Raw genomic sequence first — 19,698 nt, 5'->3', positions numbered from 1 at the left:
TCTATTAAGTACCTAGTTTTATTTAAACAATAGGTTCTTGAAAAACCAAACATTCGTTTCAGCACAAATTTATATTTTATTACTTTACGAACATGAAATGTGTAAAATCTAGGGCCCTATTGAGAGGCTCTACAATCTACATACAGGCCAGATACCGTTACAATGCTATATACATAATAAAATAATATTCAAATCGCATGCGTAAAGCCGTAGCAGCTAACAACTTCCGGACCATCCCCCTTAAGGAACCATGGGGGCCTAGCCAAGACGCAATTCGTAAAACGATATCGCTAACGAATCGATAAAAAATGTATGGGAATGACAGGATGAGACTGTCGAAAGAGGGGGCGTACCGCGAAAGCCAATATTCGCAAACTGCAGGGATCTTTCTCTTTTACTCCAATGAAGGCGTAATTAGAGTGATAGAAAAAGATGCAATTTGCGGACTTCGATTTTCGCGGTTATATAAGCAGCGGCCCTGGCTTACCCGACTTTTTCCGACGTTATTTGTTATGATTGATTCATGACATTTTTTTATTATCTAATTACTCTAATTAACATGTTCAACACAGGTTCAACACCCTTTTATATTATCTTCAAGCAGGCTGTTGTAATGCAAGAAGTTATGTTGCCTGTAAAAAATTAAAGGCGTACAAGAAGAGTTTAACGCCTATCAAACCTATTTCAATGTATTAACGTTTATTAACCTTAATATCTGGGTGACCGAGCTTCGCTCGGAAAACATATAAAAACTCGAAAATGCGCGTTTTCCCAGAGATAAGACCTAGCTAGATCGATTTTTCGCCCTCGAAAACCCCCATATAGCAAATGTCATCGAAATCGTTAGAGCCGTTTCCGAGATCCCCGAAATATATATATAAATAAATAAACAAGAATTGCTCGTTTAAGGGTATTAGATAGATTAACTTCTACGAATTTGACAACAGAACAGATTGATTAAATAATTATACTCGGTTATTTTTTGAATGGCCTATTAATTTTACTATCCTGTGTGTAAATAATGCGAATTCCATTAAAATAATGGAGCTAACCCTCATACATTTTTATAGTAAAAAAATAATACGTTGTAGGTATCTTGGCAGACTCGATTGGGTTTGGGTTAATGTCAGGGTGCGTGTTGGCAATTCCATACTACGAGAACAAACACAACATTCAGTGTAAACTATCATACTGTTCGTGTTATGCATACAGGGGACGGGCAATAGGTATCAAGTATTTATAAAAATCCCATTCTGTACGATAAATAGTGCCGTTCAAGCGGTTCAAGTTTAGGACCATTTTGCGGGTCTAAAATAGTCTCAAATTAGCTTCACCAAGTCGCCGTGTTACGGTGTAGGACTGGACTGCTACCGCCAAGCCGCAATTTTTGTTGTGCCATTTAAGGCCACTGGCGTCTTCCTGGGTTAGCCAAGTAGCTCGGAGCTTTCTGTTAATTATACAGGGTTAAACCTTCGAGTTAGTTGGCTAAGCCTGAAACGCGCAAGAGGCCCTTAGTTTCCGTAAGAAAATGATTGTGTTAAAACGGCATCAGAAAAACACTCTGAGAACACAACTGGCCATCTAATAGCTACTTGGGTAGTTATGTTCTCAAGATAGAGCCTGCTGACAAACAGACCGACAAACGGACAAACAGATGGCGCTCGGAAAGCGTAAGCAAGTACATAACCTAGTAATTACGTCTCGTTCTCGTCATTAAGTAAAACAACAAACGCCTGCAAAATGTTTGCTACAATTTCATCACAGACGTTCTTAAGTAGTAAGTAATTAATTACAGCAGGAGTTGGATTTCGCCAAAAACCATACATTTTCGCTGACCATACATGAGGATCAAGGAAGTTTTAAAGACAACCTGTATACCGCAGTATCAACATTCATTCTTCAATAATATGTAAAAAAAAACCGTTTTTCATGAAAGTACTACTCGTATAAACAATAATTGCATCATGGCTGGCATAAAATTAGGTAATTTCACACATGGAAATAGAACAGACAAAATATAAATTATATATTTATTTGCGTGAAATATGGTACAAATTATTTAGGTGGTGACATTTGCTATACGTTCAGCTGAGGCTCAGCTCTGCCGTGCTAACAACATATGCAGTAATCGCAGTTGAAAAGTCATGCAATTCAGGCAACAATATCTCAAGCACATCTCAGGCGACAATAATCGGGCATGCAAAATTTCATCATCATCATCATCTCAGCCGATAGACGTACCGTCTACTGCTGTACAAAGGCCTCCACGAAGAACGGTCATTCGATTCGGGAACCAACGGTTTCCCGCAAAATATACACTTACATAATCTAAAATATTATTTAGGTACATCATTTACCTATATATCTATTTACATTTTTTTATATTGTCTTCGGTTACCGTAGTTTTTTATTTTAATGCACCGTACCGTATTTTAATTTAATGCATGTTAATTAATTTAATTATAAGATGTAATGTTTTGAAAAGATGTGTCCCGCCGAGTTTCTTACCGGTCCCATAGTGGAATACCCTTCTACAATTTAGGAGGGAATTAAATCTTTTCGGGTCAGAGGTGTAGGGTTAGAACCGGCGTAACTTCGTCGCGTATTTTTATCTTTACTTGAAAATAGTTGTGTTGTAGAACTAGCCTTATGAACCAATTTTGCATATATAACTGGCCTTAAAATGTATAGTTTATGATGGTTCATGATTGTTCATGATGCATCTTACAGATGCGTCTGGTGACCAGAGGGCTGGCAACTACTTCGGCCAGAGACTAAGTCTGGCCATCCAACGAGGTAACGCTGCCAGTCTTCTGGGCACCATAACACATGACAGCGACCTGGGGAGCATTTTTAGGGTTCCGTAGCCAAATGGCAAAAAACGGAACCCTTATAGATTCGTCATGTCTGTCTGTCTGTCTGTCCGTCTGTCTGTCCGTCCGTATGTCACAGCCACTTTTCTCCGAAACTATAAGAACTATACTGTTGAAACTTGGTAAGTAGATGTATTCTGTGAACCGCATTAAGATTTTCACACAAAAATAGAAAAAAAACAATAAATTTTTGGGGTTCCCCATACTTCGAACTGAAACTCAAAAATTTTTTTTTCATCAAACCCATACGTGTGGGGTATCTATGGATAGGTCTTCAAAAATGAGATTGAGGTTTCTAATATCATTTTTTTCTAAACTGAATAGTTTGCGCGAGAGACACTTCCAAAGTGGTAAAATGTGTGTCCCCCCCCCTGTAACTTCTAAAATAAGAGAATGATAAAACTAAAAAAAATATATGATGTACATTACCATGTAAACTTCCACCGAAAATTGGTTTGAACGAGATCTAGTAAGTAGTTTTTTTTTATACGTCTTAAATCGCCTAAATACGGAACCCTTCATGGGCGAGTCCGACTCGCACTTGGCCGCTTTTTTTATTTATAAGTTTATTTAGAGGGTTATTTTAAGTTTTATATTGCATGTTTTTCATTTAGTTTCATTGTTTAGTTTGTATTTTTATGTCCCAATAAATAACATTCTGATGGTTCAATATGTTGTAAGTGGGTAGATTTGCACAGTGTAGTTTTTCCTCAGTCACGCGTTGACCACGAACGTTGTAAAGGGTTCGAGACGTCGGGATGTAGAATAAATTTAATACACGCGATATAATCCGTTTTAATGGTTTTATTACATTTTTTAATTTCAATATTTGAGCAACCAATTTTAATTTCACGGAAGTTGAAAAATTCATGTATTCAATATAGATCTACCAATATTACATAATAAATATACATAAGAAGCCAATTTTTATTTTAAAGTTATTTTACTCGAATGCGATATTGAATGCGAAATAAAATAAGTTCCAAAGAAAATGAGATACCTACCTTACAGGTCCCAATCCCAGGCTAGGCACACTAACCATACGTATGATGATTTTCGTTTAAAAGTTTCATACCTGCTGCTGATACCTACTGCTTTAAAAATGACTGGCGATGCAAATGCAATACATTTATATGAATTAACAGAGTGAAAGTGAAGTTCTTCGTTTCAGCGGCTGCTCGCATCTACGAGTCGAATTTCTCAACTGAAATTTTGTAAGCAGCTTTTATATTTCCGTTATTTTTTGTAGTTTCAAAATTAGTTTCGAAGTTGGTAGAGCTATTGTGGTTCACGACATTTTGAGCTCACAGAGCCACAAGTTACACAAAATGCTTTTGCATAGGTACTCATAAATAGAACATCTAGCAAATATCTTTCTCAATCTTTTTACAGAAAGTGTTTACGTCTTTTTATAGTTACAGCAGAAGTTCTAGGTTTTTAAATTTCAATATATATTCTCTCGGTTTCAAATTCCTGTCAGTTGTGCCTTTCTTCCTAGCAGCCATAATACGACATAATGTAGGTGTAGGTGCCTATTTATTAGGAACGTTAGAAATTTTAAAAGAGGAATAAAAAATACGTTACTATTCGACGAATACGAATATTCGTATTCTTATTACGAACATGGTATGTCAATAAATGTATTATTATAAAAGTGTCTTGAGTATTAGTTTCAGTGTAGGTAGCTACATATTAAAATGTAACGGAGGTATTCTGAATTACCTACGGCCAGCCACGCCACGTAAGTACCTACACAAAGAACCAACTGGAAAGCAGCGTTTCGCAGCGCTAGCCCTCGTTATCAGTCGCGCAAGAACCTAATCACTTTCATTGCAACCCCGCGAAGGAGGTCGCGGCGGCTATCACCTATCGCACGCAGTGTGTCCCGCGCAGCAGCCGCGCGCAGGCGTGCGCATGGCCCTCGCGTGACAGTCGCGCCCCGATCCGCGACGCGACGCCCGGCTCGCCGGGAATGGAGGCCTGCTGCGCGATCAGAGCTGCCGAGGACCTTGTGGGCGACCAGGTACGAGGCCCTCACATTCTGGAACTTCGATCCGCATACCACATAGTTTGTGCAAATTTACTCAAGTGCATTTTCCACCGGCGGAACAGTTTCGATGTGACTCCGAATTGGGCCACGAGCTTGCGCCGGCGCTACTTGGAGTTGAGTTGTTCCCGGTACAGCCTCCAGATCTATATAGCAGCAGGATCAAGGATGTCGATACGCTCTATGTTTTACGAAGTGCAGGTGTAATTACGAGGTTAAGTGTTTTGGTCTTATCTAGTGCTAAAGCCGAAATCAAAACTCACATTAGTTGCGCAGATCTACCACCTCGACCTGAGCAGGATCCGGAATATACGTGGACTCTAGATCACAAATAGGTACATTACGGTAACTTTTATCAGTTTCTGAAACCTTTCAAGGTTTTCAAACATTGTTATGTTTATTTGTTCAAATAATTCTCTAAAGCTATCATTACCTGTGTAAGTAATTATCATTGTTACTTAGGAGTCAGGACCGTTTGATACATCGGATAAGAATTTACGTCAGTTAGTTTTAGTAGTAAATAGTTTTAGCTTATGTTCATATTGTATGTCACTGTATGTAACAGTTGAGACAACTTTTTTAAATGAATTGTCACATTCAAAATCAAGTTAAACTATCACGAAACTAAACTTAACAATCGCATCTCGACTACTCTATGACTAAGTATCTCAAATTAGTATTTTGAAGTTCCTATAAACATATCAATAGTCAACAACTAAAACTCAAAATAATACCGCTTCTCGATACAAACGTATTCCCCTTTTTCCTTTCTGTATATTATTATTACTTATAGAAAATATTGTTACGCAATTTGATGCATTTTAACATTTTTAATCACAGCTATGTCCGCTCCTTTATTTATGTTTATAAGTGTTAAGTATAGGAGCTTTTCAAATTTTGTATAGAATTTGTGTTTCGCTCCTACATTTTATAATAATCAAAAAATCTAAAAGTCAAGCGAAGGAGCATAGCTATGATTAATATTCAATAAATTGTGTAAAAATATGGTCCATAACGACAATATCCAGCGACGAAAATTGGGTCAACGTTTGTATAGAGAAACGGTCGTCCACTATTCTCTTAAACCATACGCTTTCAAATGTATCAGGACTTGTAAGTGGATTAGTACGTAAAAACGCATAGATTTGCGGGACAACAGCCGCAAGCGGGCGCAGTGGAAAAGACATCAACGCCGGCCTACGCCGCGCCGACGGCCGCGCCGGGAGCTCCCGCCGCTGCCGCTCTCCGGCTCTTAACAGCATTGTATTTCTATAATTACTAAAAAAAAGTCTGTATGTATGATATTTGTGTGCGGTGCCTTAAGGTGCGTAACATCACCATAAACAATAACGAGCTCTTATCAGTGGCACAGTCTCCAATTATTCATTTCTAAAACCTTATCTTTTGCGGCGCGAGGTACGACATGACGCTCTATTCCTCCTAGGACTCCCTCTGTTCCTTTTCCCTTTTATAACGGTCTTGACGTATTGATCGTATTGTAACAGGTGTCCTAGCATGTTCATTCTTCTATTCTTAATGGTCGTTACAGGTAATAGATACATAACATACCACTGTCGTGTGAAACAGTTTAATTTGCAGCTGTAATCGGTTACATGCTTATGTATGTATGAATTTACCAAATGTATTCCAATTCACCCTTATGAAATCGAGCGGCTAACTCATTGTCGTTCTCGGCTCTGCGGGTATGATAAGTTTTGGTAACTTTAGGGAAACTTAAGGAAAATTCTTCATAAAATATCGTTAATATTCTTATATTTTAGCCTTTTACTTATATTATTTTTAAGAGGGGGGCTAAACCAAATTGTAGTTTTTTATGGTGTTCTGCCTTTTCGAAGAACTTTTTTTGCCAACCAACATTTCGCCGACGTTTCACTTTGACAACTAACGATTAGCAAATTTTTGTATGACAACGTTTCAATTGGTAGAATTATTGTAAAGCAGATTATTATAATGCCTCTTAACTTTTGGGAGACTTATCATTTGTCAAATCTTTCACTTGGTCAAACAACTCTTGTACGACTAACGTTTCGTTGATGCAACAGTTCCCTTTTCATACATTAGGCAAGTTACAAATAAGAAAAATAACCCATACCTACATCTATCTAATACCTTTAAACGAACAATTCTTGTTTATTTATATATATATATATATATATATATATATATATATATATATATATATATATATATTTCGGGGATCTCGGAAACGGCTCTAACGATTTCGATGAAATTTGCTATACGGGGGTTTTCGGGGGCGAAAAATCGATCTAGCTAGGTCTTATCTTTGGGAAAACGCGCATTTTCGAGTTTTTATATGTTTTCCGAGCGAAGCTCGGTCACCCAGATATTATTTTTATAATAAGTGTAGTAACAGAAGTCTCATATGTGACAGAGTCTAGTTAGGTGCGACGGCGCACCGTGAGCAAACCGGAACCGACTTTTTATGCAATAAAAAATAAATAAAACATATGTCTTATAAAAAAGTAGGTATTAAAAAAAGGTGTTAAACGAAACGGTACTCAATAAAGCATTTGGTAAACAATAAACAACTAAGTGTATATTATGCCAACTAAAACATTAAATTATTTATTCTACAACATGAAAGGTGGTATTTTGAAAAATTGCATTATAAAACACAGACAAAAAAGTGATAATCGGCCATACCATTTTCGGCGATAAATAACAATATATATATTTTTTGTAAATGACTGTTTGTAGCCTAAATAAAAAATAAAAAACAATTAGAGAACGTTTTTATACCATGAAAATCACACGGTAACTAGAATATAATTATTTGCAAGGACAGACCAATAGGTACCTTAAAAATGTTAAAGTTTGCTTGATAGAAAAAAAAAACACAAAAACATCCCTAACTTTCATTTATTTTTAAGTTGTATATCGTTACTCTATATACTACAGATGTAGTATAATTTAATTAAAAAAAAAAATAGAATACATCCGAGGGACCTGACGAGCAAAATTTTAAACTTAACTATACTTTCAGAGTTAAATTTGTACGGAACCTTTGGTGGGCGAGTCCAACTCGCACTTGTTCGGTTTTTTATAACTATAGGTATTAACTAGTAACCCTCTAATACTTACCACGTTTTTACTTTGTCTTCATCTCATGGTACTCGTGATCAGCCCCTTGTCACATATTGTGCAAAAGGGCGTTTTTTTTTGTTGTCCCTTACACTTTATTTTTCAAATTTGGGATTTTTTTATGTTATTTCTACTCAGAATCACGAGCTCTTTCTGTCCTAAGGTCCTAAGGTTTTTATTTCCATTACGTCACCATTTTTCATAGACTTCGTATGGCGGTCGCGGAATGGAAAGATCGAAAAATGTATGGACATTTTGGGACACTTTTTTTCTCCTATTAGGATAGAAAGAGCTCGTGATTCTGAGTAGAAATAACATAAAAAATCCCAAATTTGAAAAAAAGTGTAGGGGACAACAAAAAAAAACGCCCAAAAACATAATCAAGCTTTACAGGCTGCTACAAAGAGCGTTAGGCGGCTGCAATACTGCAAGAAGGTGCTTGAGAAATTTATTAAATAAAATAATTGAATGCCACACAGCATGCGCAGAGCTCAGAGAAGCATGACATTACTTGATGTAATTTACTCCAGTCTCCTGTCAATCAGTTTTAAGGGCTGTTCTAGTTTACGTAGCCGATTTAATAGGTAACTAATGTTAAAGCGGTCAATCAAACCTCTTTTTGGCAATGTTCTTCTTCCCAAAACACATCGGGTATTTCCACACCCCTAGAAGGTTCTAAAAAAAACATGTATGATATGTACGGCCAAGTTAACATAGGTCAAGTAGCGTTAGTGGAGGTTTTACAATCTCGGTTAAAACGGTTTATGAATTGGGAAGTTGTACGGTTACTTATGAATAATAGGAATCGTTTGTTGTCCACAACACAGTGTCGAGTGGTTTCCAATCTTATGATTTGCATAATAAGCTGATACTTTTGAATGAATGGCTTCGATGTCAACTTTTTATTATTAGCCCAAAAGCAGATAGAATTGATGTCGATGCGAAGCCAATATAATAAAATAAAAGATTTGAATTATTAAATACTTCGATCATAGTCGGATTGAGGCAAACAGACCAACGAAAAGACAATTTTACTTAGTGTACTCGTATTGAAGGATTAAGCTTATAAATGCGATTAAATGGTGGGAAGCTTTTTATGCTCAAAGACACTAGGTAATTAGTGCTCACGGAATGGTAGCACAAGTACATAAGTCGGTAACGGCTTCGCGCTTGACAGGCGCAGGCGCGCGGCTATGACTAATTATTTAGATTTTTTCGCTATTTGTTTGAGATACGAAACACTCCTAAGTACATACATATTCTCTACCTCCTTCTACAAAAGCATTGACTAGGTAGGTACCTACTTTACTTTCGTAACATGACATAGGACCGATTGACCCTCACCTAATATCAGTATGATTAAAAAAAAAGGTACCGTTTTTAAATCTAAGAGATAATAATATGTCGTTACATAATAATATAAATGGTACACAATTGAGTACTTTCCTCTACTTAAAATAAGTTATTTCACACAGTGCACGAAATAAAGCACCAGATAATTATTAGAAAAATATAGATAGCAGTTATTTTTAAATACTATTTCTATTTAATAAATTGGATTGAAACATAAAAAGTAGGTAAGTTGACCGTGACGTCACTACACACGTTTTCATATAAATTCCATATAAGAAAATCGTTTTGACAGTTCTAAAAAAGATGCTGATTTGACTAGTAGGAAAGTAGCCAATTGGTTGGTATACAATATGAAGCGGTTGGTTATTTTCCAGATTGTCCCTGGCGGCAGCCGCTGGGCCGCTCCGCACGCGCCCGGCCTCCTGGACTCATGGTTCCAGATGCAGATGCAGGTCAGTTCAACTAATCTTCTTTCCTCTACTCACAGGAGACCTAACTATTTGTATTTGATAGGAGTGTATTTTCGTCGTGACGTAAAAACAAATTTATATAATAAAAAAGATACATAGAACAATTTCGTACTCAATTGAGTTGTATTTTATTACAAAGGTCTGTCTGCATCATCGGTAGACCATCTTGCTGGTACCTCAATATTTGATTGTCAGAAAAACATTATAAGGTAACTTAATTAAATCTTGACATATTAATAATAGCTATGCCTGTGACTGACAGTTATATTAATAGTGTGTTATAATTACCTATAAAAAATCTTAATTTATTTTATTTCAAATAAACCATTTAAAATTATTACATTTATATAATTAATATTAACTATCTAAACCCAAACAATAAACCAATGTTGGTTAATGTAAAACACAATGAAAAACAATTACAATAAAAAAATGGGCTTTTTAATGATATAGTCAAAATCATGTAAAACTATCAAAATAATTAAATCCCTATATCTGGCTATACATGCTATATTATAATATAATGAATACATTTATTAGCAAGGACTAATAAACAAAACTAATCATCACGAGTAACTCCACTTCATTTGTTCTATAAATACCTACTTAAAATCCTCACGTAAGCTGCACGGAGGGAGGGTGACAAGTTGAGAACGGAGGGTCGCGCTTGCGTCGGGCACGGTAGCACTAATAAAATAACTATAGTAGGTAATTCGTTTGAGTAGGTAGTGTTTTTTTTATAATAGTGATTGTAACAATTTGTTGTTCCTAACCTTCATTTTGCGTTATTGAGGATTATCGATAATAGAGCCATCGAGATTATGTTCGAGTACCTCTTATTTAAAACCTATCCTAAAATACCTACATTACCTACGTACACATAAAAGTTGAGTTTCGTCGGTTACGTAACTTTCCACATTACCTGTATAATCTCTAACTGCACGTAACTTGAGATTAAAAACCTTTTCGATTGGCAATTACAGAGCTATAACAAAACACTATCTTTATTTGCATTACTAATTTCTAAATGCAATTATAACAACTGCAAACCTAAATGAAAGAACGCATATGGTTTTTGTTTCATCACACATTACGAACTAATTGAAAGCTAGATTGGAAACCGATTGTTTTATACTATATTTTAATTAAAATTTGTTTAATAATTATAATGTCGAATAAAATTACAAGTTGGATGAAGGAAAAAAAAATCGGAATGGAGATATTTTTGTTGTTTCGTACTTTTTTCAAACAAAATATAACAATAAGCATACATCTAGACGATTTGCTAATGTTATGGATTTAAATACAAAGTGCAACTTTATAAACAATATAGCTGCCCATTCAGGTATTTTTTTAAATGAACATATTTAGGCACTTAGTATTTTTATTTTTTCGTAACATACATCTCGCATGTTTTGTACATACAGAATAAGCGTAAATTAGCGTTAGTAACAAAGTAAGTACCTAATACAATAAAAGTAAAAAAACCGGGTTAAAGCGTGCAGGCATAAACGCTATAGCATTAATCGGCGATTTAATTGCTCGGTTAGTTCGGATTGGTCGTTTTTACGCGGCCTATCGGCATTAATGTGCAGAGACCAGTAAATAATAACTACTACCTATTTATTCATCTTCATACCAAGTGCGCGCCTCATCCTTATTGTAGATGGCGCCATTTGTAAATTTTTCGGTCTTAGGCACTTAATCGATCTAATAATTATGTACAACTTAATTTTATTCAATTTATTTTAATATTTCAGGGAGTGGTTTTTTTATTTACTTTACAGTACATATGGGGCTACTTTTCCGCACTAGTGCGTAAAATAGCACTTTTCGTGCGTATGTCGAAAATTTAAAGTGCCATATATACCTACTGTAAAACGTTGTTCGATACACGTGCGAATAGGTAATTCGCAACTCGTGTCGATTTAAAACACTCCCTTCGGTCGTGTTTTAATTTATCGCCACTCGTTTCGAATTTCCTCTTTTTCGCACTTGTATCGAAAATAACTATTAGAAACGCTTATTTAGTTACATTTAGATGAATAGCTCAATCAAGAGCCAAAAATAATATAGCATCGTAACTACTAAATTAACTCTCATTCGCGCCCGTTGTACCTACACGCTTAAATACTTCTGCCAGCCTATTATGGATAGCTTTATCCATCTTTATCCACGTGATAAAATAACTGTCACTGTTTAACACCGTGGGAAAGAAAGTGACGGACACCGTTTTATCACGCTGTCACGTAGACAAGAACGACCATCATATCCGTACTGAGTTAGGGCGTTTCATTCCATTTTCTACAGGTACTTAAATTTAATAGCATCAGACAAATTTGGTGTTACTGAATGTTGAAGTAGGACGAGTTAATAATGTCAATAGATAATATCTGGGAGACCGAGCTTTGCTCGGAAAACATATAAAAACTCAAAAATGCGCGTTTTCCCAGAGATAAAACCTAGCTAGATCGATTGTTCGCCCCCGAAAACCCCAATATAGCAAATTTCATCGAAATCGTTAGAGCCGTTCCCGAGATTCCCGAAATATATATACATATAAATATATAAATATGCAAGAATTGCTCGTTTAAAGGTATTAGATAGATAGGTAGATATATTATATTATATAATACATATTCTAGTTGGCGGTTAAAAATCCGAGAGATGGACATGAATAAATTAAAAGGGCACCGTTTTTGTCGTTTTGGCTATGAAACCCTAAAAAGAAGGGATCATAGCGTGATTGGTCATCTGAATCTGATGCGATATGTTCAGCAGGAGACGCGCGTCACGCACGGCACACAACCTAATAACGATAAAAATGGTGGCTTCCTTCGCACACTTCAATGATTCTCATGCTCATTGTTGCTATTTCGATTTATAAAAACAAAGTTAAAAACTACGTATATCATTAGGAGATATGAGAAACAAATGTGTGTATAGAATCCGGTAGCGCACGGGTTATTCTGTTATGACGATTCACCAATTTATATTTTCATAGTTATAATTGAACCGTGTATTAAATTCCTACACTAGATCAGAAATAAGGACTATTGATCTGCGAATTTTAATAACACCATGGTACATAAGTACGTAAGAGGTTATTTTAATAAAAGAGTCGAATAAGCTACCCACTCTTTATCGGTTTTCAATACAGATTTAGGTAGTGGTAATAAGAGACACGTATCGTGTGACGTCATTATATATTTTTATAAATAAATTCACCTCGACCAGGCGTGGCTCACTCCGCGATTTCGTCGCTTTGCTACAGGTAGCTAAAAGTAGGTACATCTGTTCCGCCCCAATTTTGGGGAAAGCCATAAGTAAGCCGCGCGTGGCGCTGTCGCCACCTAGCGGCCATATACGATCAGCACAGGATCGTAACAGACGCGTTTTGTTAGAGAGTGAGTCTTCTGTACCTAGTACTATTATTTATTCTGTGCCCCGACGGACGGATAAAATATTTTTCTGAAATTATAATTATAAAATAATTTTGCAGAATATTACAGACTTCATTAATAATTGTAGATCTACTAAATATACTTAGTCTGTACCTAATGTTAAAGGAATCCTCAGATTAATAGCCGTTTTTACGTAATTATTAATTGTAAATTTTCCTAAAAAAATGTCAAGGGTTGCATGTAAGTATCAGCATTAAATTGATAGTGGCTACATTGTGCCTCTAAAGTGAGTTTCGTAAATGTACGGGAACTAGGTGTACGTAGGAATGTTTTCCCGTGCGTGCGTGTAGCGTGTAAAATAATATTAAACGCACCATTAGAGCCGCGCGCACTGTGACATCGGCCATTGTTCGCTTCCTCCACATCCACGTTACGTCACGGACGGTAGCCGGTGACCGGAGACTGCCTATGAGAATCAAACTAATAGCTAATAATGCACTTAATTGAGTTATTAATTCGTACGAGATCAACTATATAAGTAGGTGCAAGCGTAAAGAAAATAAACATACTCGTATATAGGTAAACCTACATACATTTATGATGAATGCTTTGCCACATTTCGACAAGTACAACTTATTCAATAGTTATTTAAAGCTAATTTTAAAACTGCATAGTGAAATCGTAAATAAGTAGGTACCTATACTTATATACGATTTCACAGTGTACTATTTCATCTCATTTCATATCTAATAATACGCTTCTGCATTGATATTGGGCTTTGCGCCCTTAGTTTCAATTAGCATTATACACTTCGGTGACTTTACTCAGTTGCGTAAGCACAAACGTAAATGAGATTCATAATATGAACGGGGCGAGGGGCGAGGAGCGGGGAGTATAGTGACAGGATTCACGGTCCAACTGACGAACACAATGATCGCACTCAATACCGATCGATTATGCCTTTATATGTATCTACACAGTATCTCTACATAGTAACTACCATCAACTATTCGTAAAGTTTGTTAGTACCTCTGTGCTGTGCTGCGAAGTAATCTGGCCAAAAAAACAAGATCACCGAAAACTGAAGTGTTTCGGAAGTTAGGTACTTATACCTATTAAAATATTAATGTATGTAAACTGTACCCTAAATATGTTGGTGCCTTACTTGCTTATAATTAAAATTTATCTCGTACCAATATACCTACCTACAATATTTTGGAATTCACTTTTACCCACCGTATTACTTGTCCATAGGTATTGCTTTGACGATAAGAAATCAATGGGTCAATTGATTATCTGTAAACTAAACCGCAAAATCTTACTGACGTATTTAGCTACAATATATTTTTGTACAGATATTAGGTGTCCCCGTATCAGACTACTATCACAAAGTAAATGTAAGTTTTAAACATTAAGGACTTTGATAAAGTTAAAATCCGCGAATGGTGTTAGATACCATGTTCAAACAGAGCTGAAGACTAATATTGCCCCGTAACTTTATCAGATTGTCGATAAGTAAATGCGCCGCTAGTGTTCCTTCACACTGTAGAATTTAGTATCATAGTTACTATTCCATACGTAAAATTTGTAAGCGTTCATTAATAAGCTGTGAACTAACTTTTACTTCAATACAAAGTTTCATGCACGTACTAGTCTAGATTAGCATGTGTATAAATATTTGGTATTAAAGACCTATACGGGCACGGCCGAATAAAATATGCGATGCGAATAAGATTTCATGTCCATTTACGTAGCGCAAAATCGATTCCAGGCGATCTTAGAGCTATAACACGGGCCGAGCGCAGACAATCTGGGTTAGGGCGACGCGACCCTAAATCGAACTTGTAATCTCCGTCTGACGGTGTACGAGGGAGCGAGACAGGGCGACGCGAGGCTGACCTAGAGTAGCAGGTTGGGAATCCGGAAGGTATGAAGGAACCGGCTCCGCAGTGCATTTTTCCATTCAATGGAAAGCGCGCTTAGAGTTCGCAACGATGAGCCCTGTGGCTTTTTCGAGTTACCTACTCTTTGTCATCAGTTTTCATAAGGAAAGATTGTGTGTACCTATGTAAACTTGAACATTTTAATCGATAATACAGTGAAACCTGGATAATTGCAATCTCAAGGGACTGGCAATTTTTTGTCAATTAACCAGGTTTTTCAATTAAGCAGGTCGTGCCAATTAACGAGGTTCAAAAAATCGTTGTGTCAATTATAGAGGTTCTCATTAATAGAGGTTGCGTTCTGACAAATTGCTTTTATGGAGGTGCAAATAACAATTGAAAGAAGATTTACGAGCTTACATTCTGGTTTCTGGTATATATAATTATGTAACTTGCACTTTTACAATACATTAATTACTACTTTATTTTCTTATAGTCATTTGGGTTTAAAAAAAATCCCTTGAATTGTAGAAGAAAGTTTAATTGGAATGTAAAAAGCATACTATGTTTTTGATTTAATCAAAACTATTTCACCTACTACACTCTGAGATAGATAGCCAATAAATAAATTGACTTCCGGATGAAGATTTAAAATAAAATTATCATTGCTATCAAAATATTATTTCTGCTCTCTACAAGTCTACATTCTCTCAATTACAATAACGGATTTTTTAGCACAGTGTCAATTATAGAGGTCTTAGTTGCAATGCGGTCAATTACAGAAGCAAAATTCCGAAAAGCAATTAAATCTAAATTGCAATTATAGAGGTTCCAAAATTTCAATTATAGAGGCCTTTTGGTCTCAAAGGACCGGGACCTTATTATTAATGAGGTTTTGCATTTATCCAGGTTTCACTGTAATTGATAGGTACTATTGATTGATTAACATTCGTATCTCTTACAACAATGATGTTTATTACCTTTGAACGTTACATAGGTACTCAGATGCACAGGTACTTGATGCCTGCTTAACTATTTAATAGTTTACTTTATTGCATTCAAAATAGTAGAAAACTATAGGTTCAGCTACCTAAAAAAAGCTAATAATGCTAATTATGTCAGATCGCTACCTACACACAATATTGTCAGGGGTTATCAAACGTGCATGTAGTAACAGGTCCTCAAACCCCACCAATCCGATGTGGATTTTAATGCCAAATAAAAAATGGTAGTTAAGTACTGTAGTTAGCTGCAATCTTACCTACATATTTTCTTAATAGTGTTTGTGATTCGATCGCCTACGCCGCCGCCGTTCGTGGTTCATGCAGATGTCGGCGCCGGCTTGTCTAAGTATGCTGCCATCATTTGTCAAATGTTTCATACAAACACTGTTGTTACGTTTCCCTTAATTTATGTAATTTGTTTTAAGAGTTGAAGTCGCACCAAGCACGATGCATTATACCAATTGCCATTGAAACCTTGACAAGATCTTGTCTTTTAGATGTATTTTATAACATTCTTCTATGGTACTGTGATTACTGGTACTGTTCAAATACTTCAACACGATCTTTAATATTTAAAATTGATTTAACGCTGATTTTCTCCAATATGGAACTGTAATTCAATAATCTGTAAATGTACCACTAAACTGCTAATCTATTTAACATTAAACATCTTGACGAGCCGGTGATGAAGCCCCGCTCACCCCCAGGCCAGGCTGCCGTGCCTGATGCCTTGCCTTACAGCGCTCACCCTCGAGCTTGCCCAGGCCCCGAATCCACGGGTTTCATTTTCGAAGTGCAGTATATGTACTTGTAGATTATGTGTCTACCTGAGTAAAAATAAAACTCTGTGTTTTATTGGTGTTGATGGCGTCGCTCGAGAGATGAAACGTAATTCGGTCGCGTATAATGCAGTGATACGGTTAAGCGTTTTGTGGACAAATTACCTACGCATAACCGGCGTCTTGCAAACAATTTTTTTATGTTACCTATTGTATTTAAATAGTTCTCCTCCCCCGAATGCGTAAAAGAAATATGATAAAAATCAAGAAAGTAGCGATTAATTAATTATTATTTTATTATTATGTCATGATTTTTGCAGAAAAACGGTTTACGTAGCGTGGAAGTGTATTTATAACTATAATCACAAAGAGTTTTCCAAAAAAGTGTAGGTGCCTACAAACAACACTCTTCTGTTTGTATTAAATGGGCACCTAGTCTATTTGATTATATTTTGACATTTATTTTTATAGTCGTTTCAGTAATAATATTGTCTTGTTTTGTTTTATTAGGTATCTGTTTTCACTTTACATAAGATAAACTCTATTAGGTACCAAAATGCCTACTTACTTTATGAATTACTACGTTTTGCTACTATATACAGGTATAGGTACCCATCTTAGTTAAAGTAAGTTTGTAAAATAAATTTAGTGATTCACTCATACAAGGTATATATATTTATATTTTATTTTAAATATATTTTTAAAATATAGGTTTTATAAGAACGGGTACCTATAATCCGTATAACTTACAATCTACGTTCTATAATGTAGGTACGTACCTAAATATCCAAATGCGTTTCTATTTAGCGTCAAACGAACGACAGGGGGAGGCTTTAAAATATACTAGCTTCGGCCAGAGTAAAGGTTAAGCCCGCAGTCGGGTCGACGAATTCGCGATCTCGAAGTGCAACAAATTTCAAAGGGCATGTGGCCCAATTACCGGCGTGTCAGCGCGACGCTGCGCGCGCGGCTTTCTACCCCGCGGCCACGCTACTCAGCGCCGCCGCCGCCGCCGCCGCGCCGCCGCGCGCATTCCGCGCCCGCGCATGCTGCCTCTGCCCATCGTATTTGCACTACCATTATTAGAAGCAGGCTACATTTTTTTTTAAACAGTAATAACAACTAGTACCCATTTTTTCCAATTAGGTACCTAATATACCTTTGTTTTACTTAGCAACTGCGTTGATTAAATCATTTTAATTTACCCTCCCGCGCATTTTCCTCGAGGCATTTCCACGTATTTACGTACGAGTAAAGCTCTTATATAGGTACTAAATAGTATTTACTAGTACGAGTTAAATAAACCTTATAGTATTAATAAGGTTTTCCATTTAGATGAAATATACATATACACGGGACAAACGGGTAGAAGATACGTTTTTTATGGTAAGTACTTACGTAGGTATGTTTATGTACCTACTATCTACGTACCTACAAGATACGTTTTGTAGGTTTGTACCTACATAATCATGTACTTATCATACAAAATGTATCTTCTACCCCTATGTCCCATAAGTATATATATTTAGTCTAAATGGAAAACCTTATTAATACAATAAGGTTTATTTAACTAGTGCCAAAGAACGAGATAAATCAAATAAATACAAAATAAAATATTCATTTATTGGGATTTCGTACCCAAAGGCTAAAAACGGGACCCTATTACTAAGACTCCGCAGCCCGACTGTCTGTCCGTATGTTTGTCTGTTTGTGTGTCTGTCACCAGGCTGTATCTCATGAACCGTGATAGCTCTTAGGCAGTTGAAATTTTCACAGATTATGTATTTCTGTTGCCGCTATAACAACAAATACGAATAAAAACTTTTTACAAACAAAGTGATCCCATAGGGTTCCGTATTTTTGCCTTTTGAGGTACGGAACTCTAAAAAAGGTGAATAAGAAAGAACAATTGTCTCAGCCTGATACGTTCCATTGCTGGGCCCAAGCCTTTTGTTATCAAATGTTGTGAACGTAATAGTATCTTTTGAAACATTCAGTTCACGATAAGTTAATTTCATCCAAATTACCTTAAAGGTATATCATTGAGTCCAGCCATGCTTGCTCGACTATTTACATATGTTATCTCTTATTGACACGTCCGAACGACTTATCGGTCGCTTCGGTCTGGATGTGGTTATGCACGGCGCTCGAGGTCCAAATATTAAAAAAAGATGAATTTTTTAATGATTTTTATGCTTGTGATTTTATTTTACGCTTCTTCCAAGATAACTGAAAATAGATACGATTAAAGCCGGTTTTGACCAAACAGGAATCTGTGAATAAATATACGCTATTCTACATATAAAGAAGCATAAGTATACGGTATTAATATTACCTATATATCAAAATGAAAAAATCTTATACCTTTAAACGAGCAATACTTGTGTATTTATATATGTTACGGGTAATGTTAGAAGGTTGATTAAACTTAAGTTTACCCGGGTATACCTAGTATTACCCACGTCTTTTGGGTAAAGCCCGAAAATTAAATCAACATTTACACCATTAGTTACCTAGCTAGTGTTGGGGAGATGGAGGTGTGTACGAGTAAACCCCGATGGTAGAAGAGCCGGCCGCAAAATTTCTAACCGACTTGATACCACGATAAAATGCACAATGGTTTCCCATAAAATTGATGTTAAGTCCGAATTCGATAGTCTGCCATGGCGGAGCTTGCCGAAAGTACGAAAAGAAGGCCACAGGTCCGGTGCGAAAAAAGGGGGCTGATTTAACCCATCTGATACCGAAATAACAGTTATGGC

The 19,698-nt window shown here is 36.2% G+C and overlaps 1 protein-coding gene across 1 annotated transcript in view; it reads left to right on the top strand.

Annotated features, from left to right (window-relative positions):
- The first annotated feature begins 4,585 nt into the window (after positions 1–4,585).
- Positions 4,586–19,698, top strand: part of LOC134661357 (dendritic arbor reduction protein 1-like) — a 74,458-nt gene continuing 59,345 nt past the window's right edge. Inside the window, exons 1-2 of the mRNA XM_063517396.1 lie at positions 4,586–4,896; positions 9,771–9,848. Coding sequence (XP_063373466.1) covers positions 4,846–4,896; positions 9,771–9,848 — 129 coding nt within the window. The 5' untranslated portion in view covers positions 4,586–4,845. The remainder of the gene's footprint in view (positions 4,897–9,770; positions 9,849–19,698) is intronic.

This window comes from Cydia amplana, chromosome Z, assembly GCF_948474715.1.
Source record: "Cydia amplana chromosome Z, ilCydAmpl1.1, whole genome shotgun sequence".
NCBI classification, from domain to species: Eukaryota; Metazoa; Arthropoda; class Insecta; order Lepidoptera; family Tortricidae; genus Cydia; species Cydia amplana.
The sequence above is the reverse complement of the archived record's forward strand: the minus strand, read 5'-3'. Positions and strand labels throughout refer to the sequence as shown.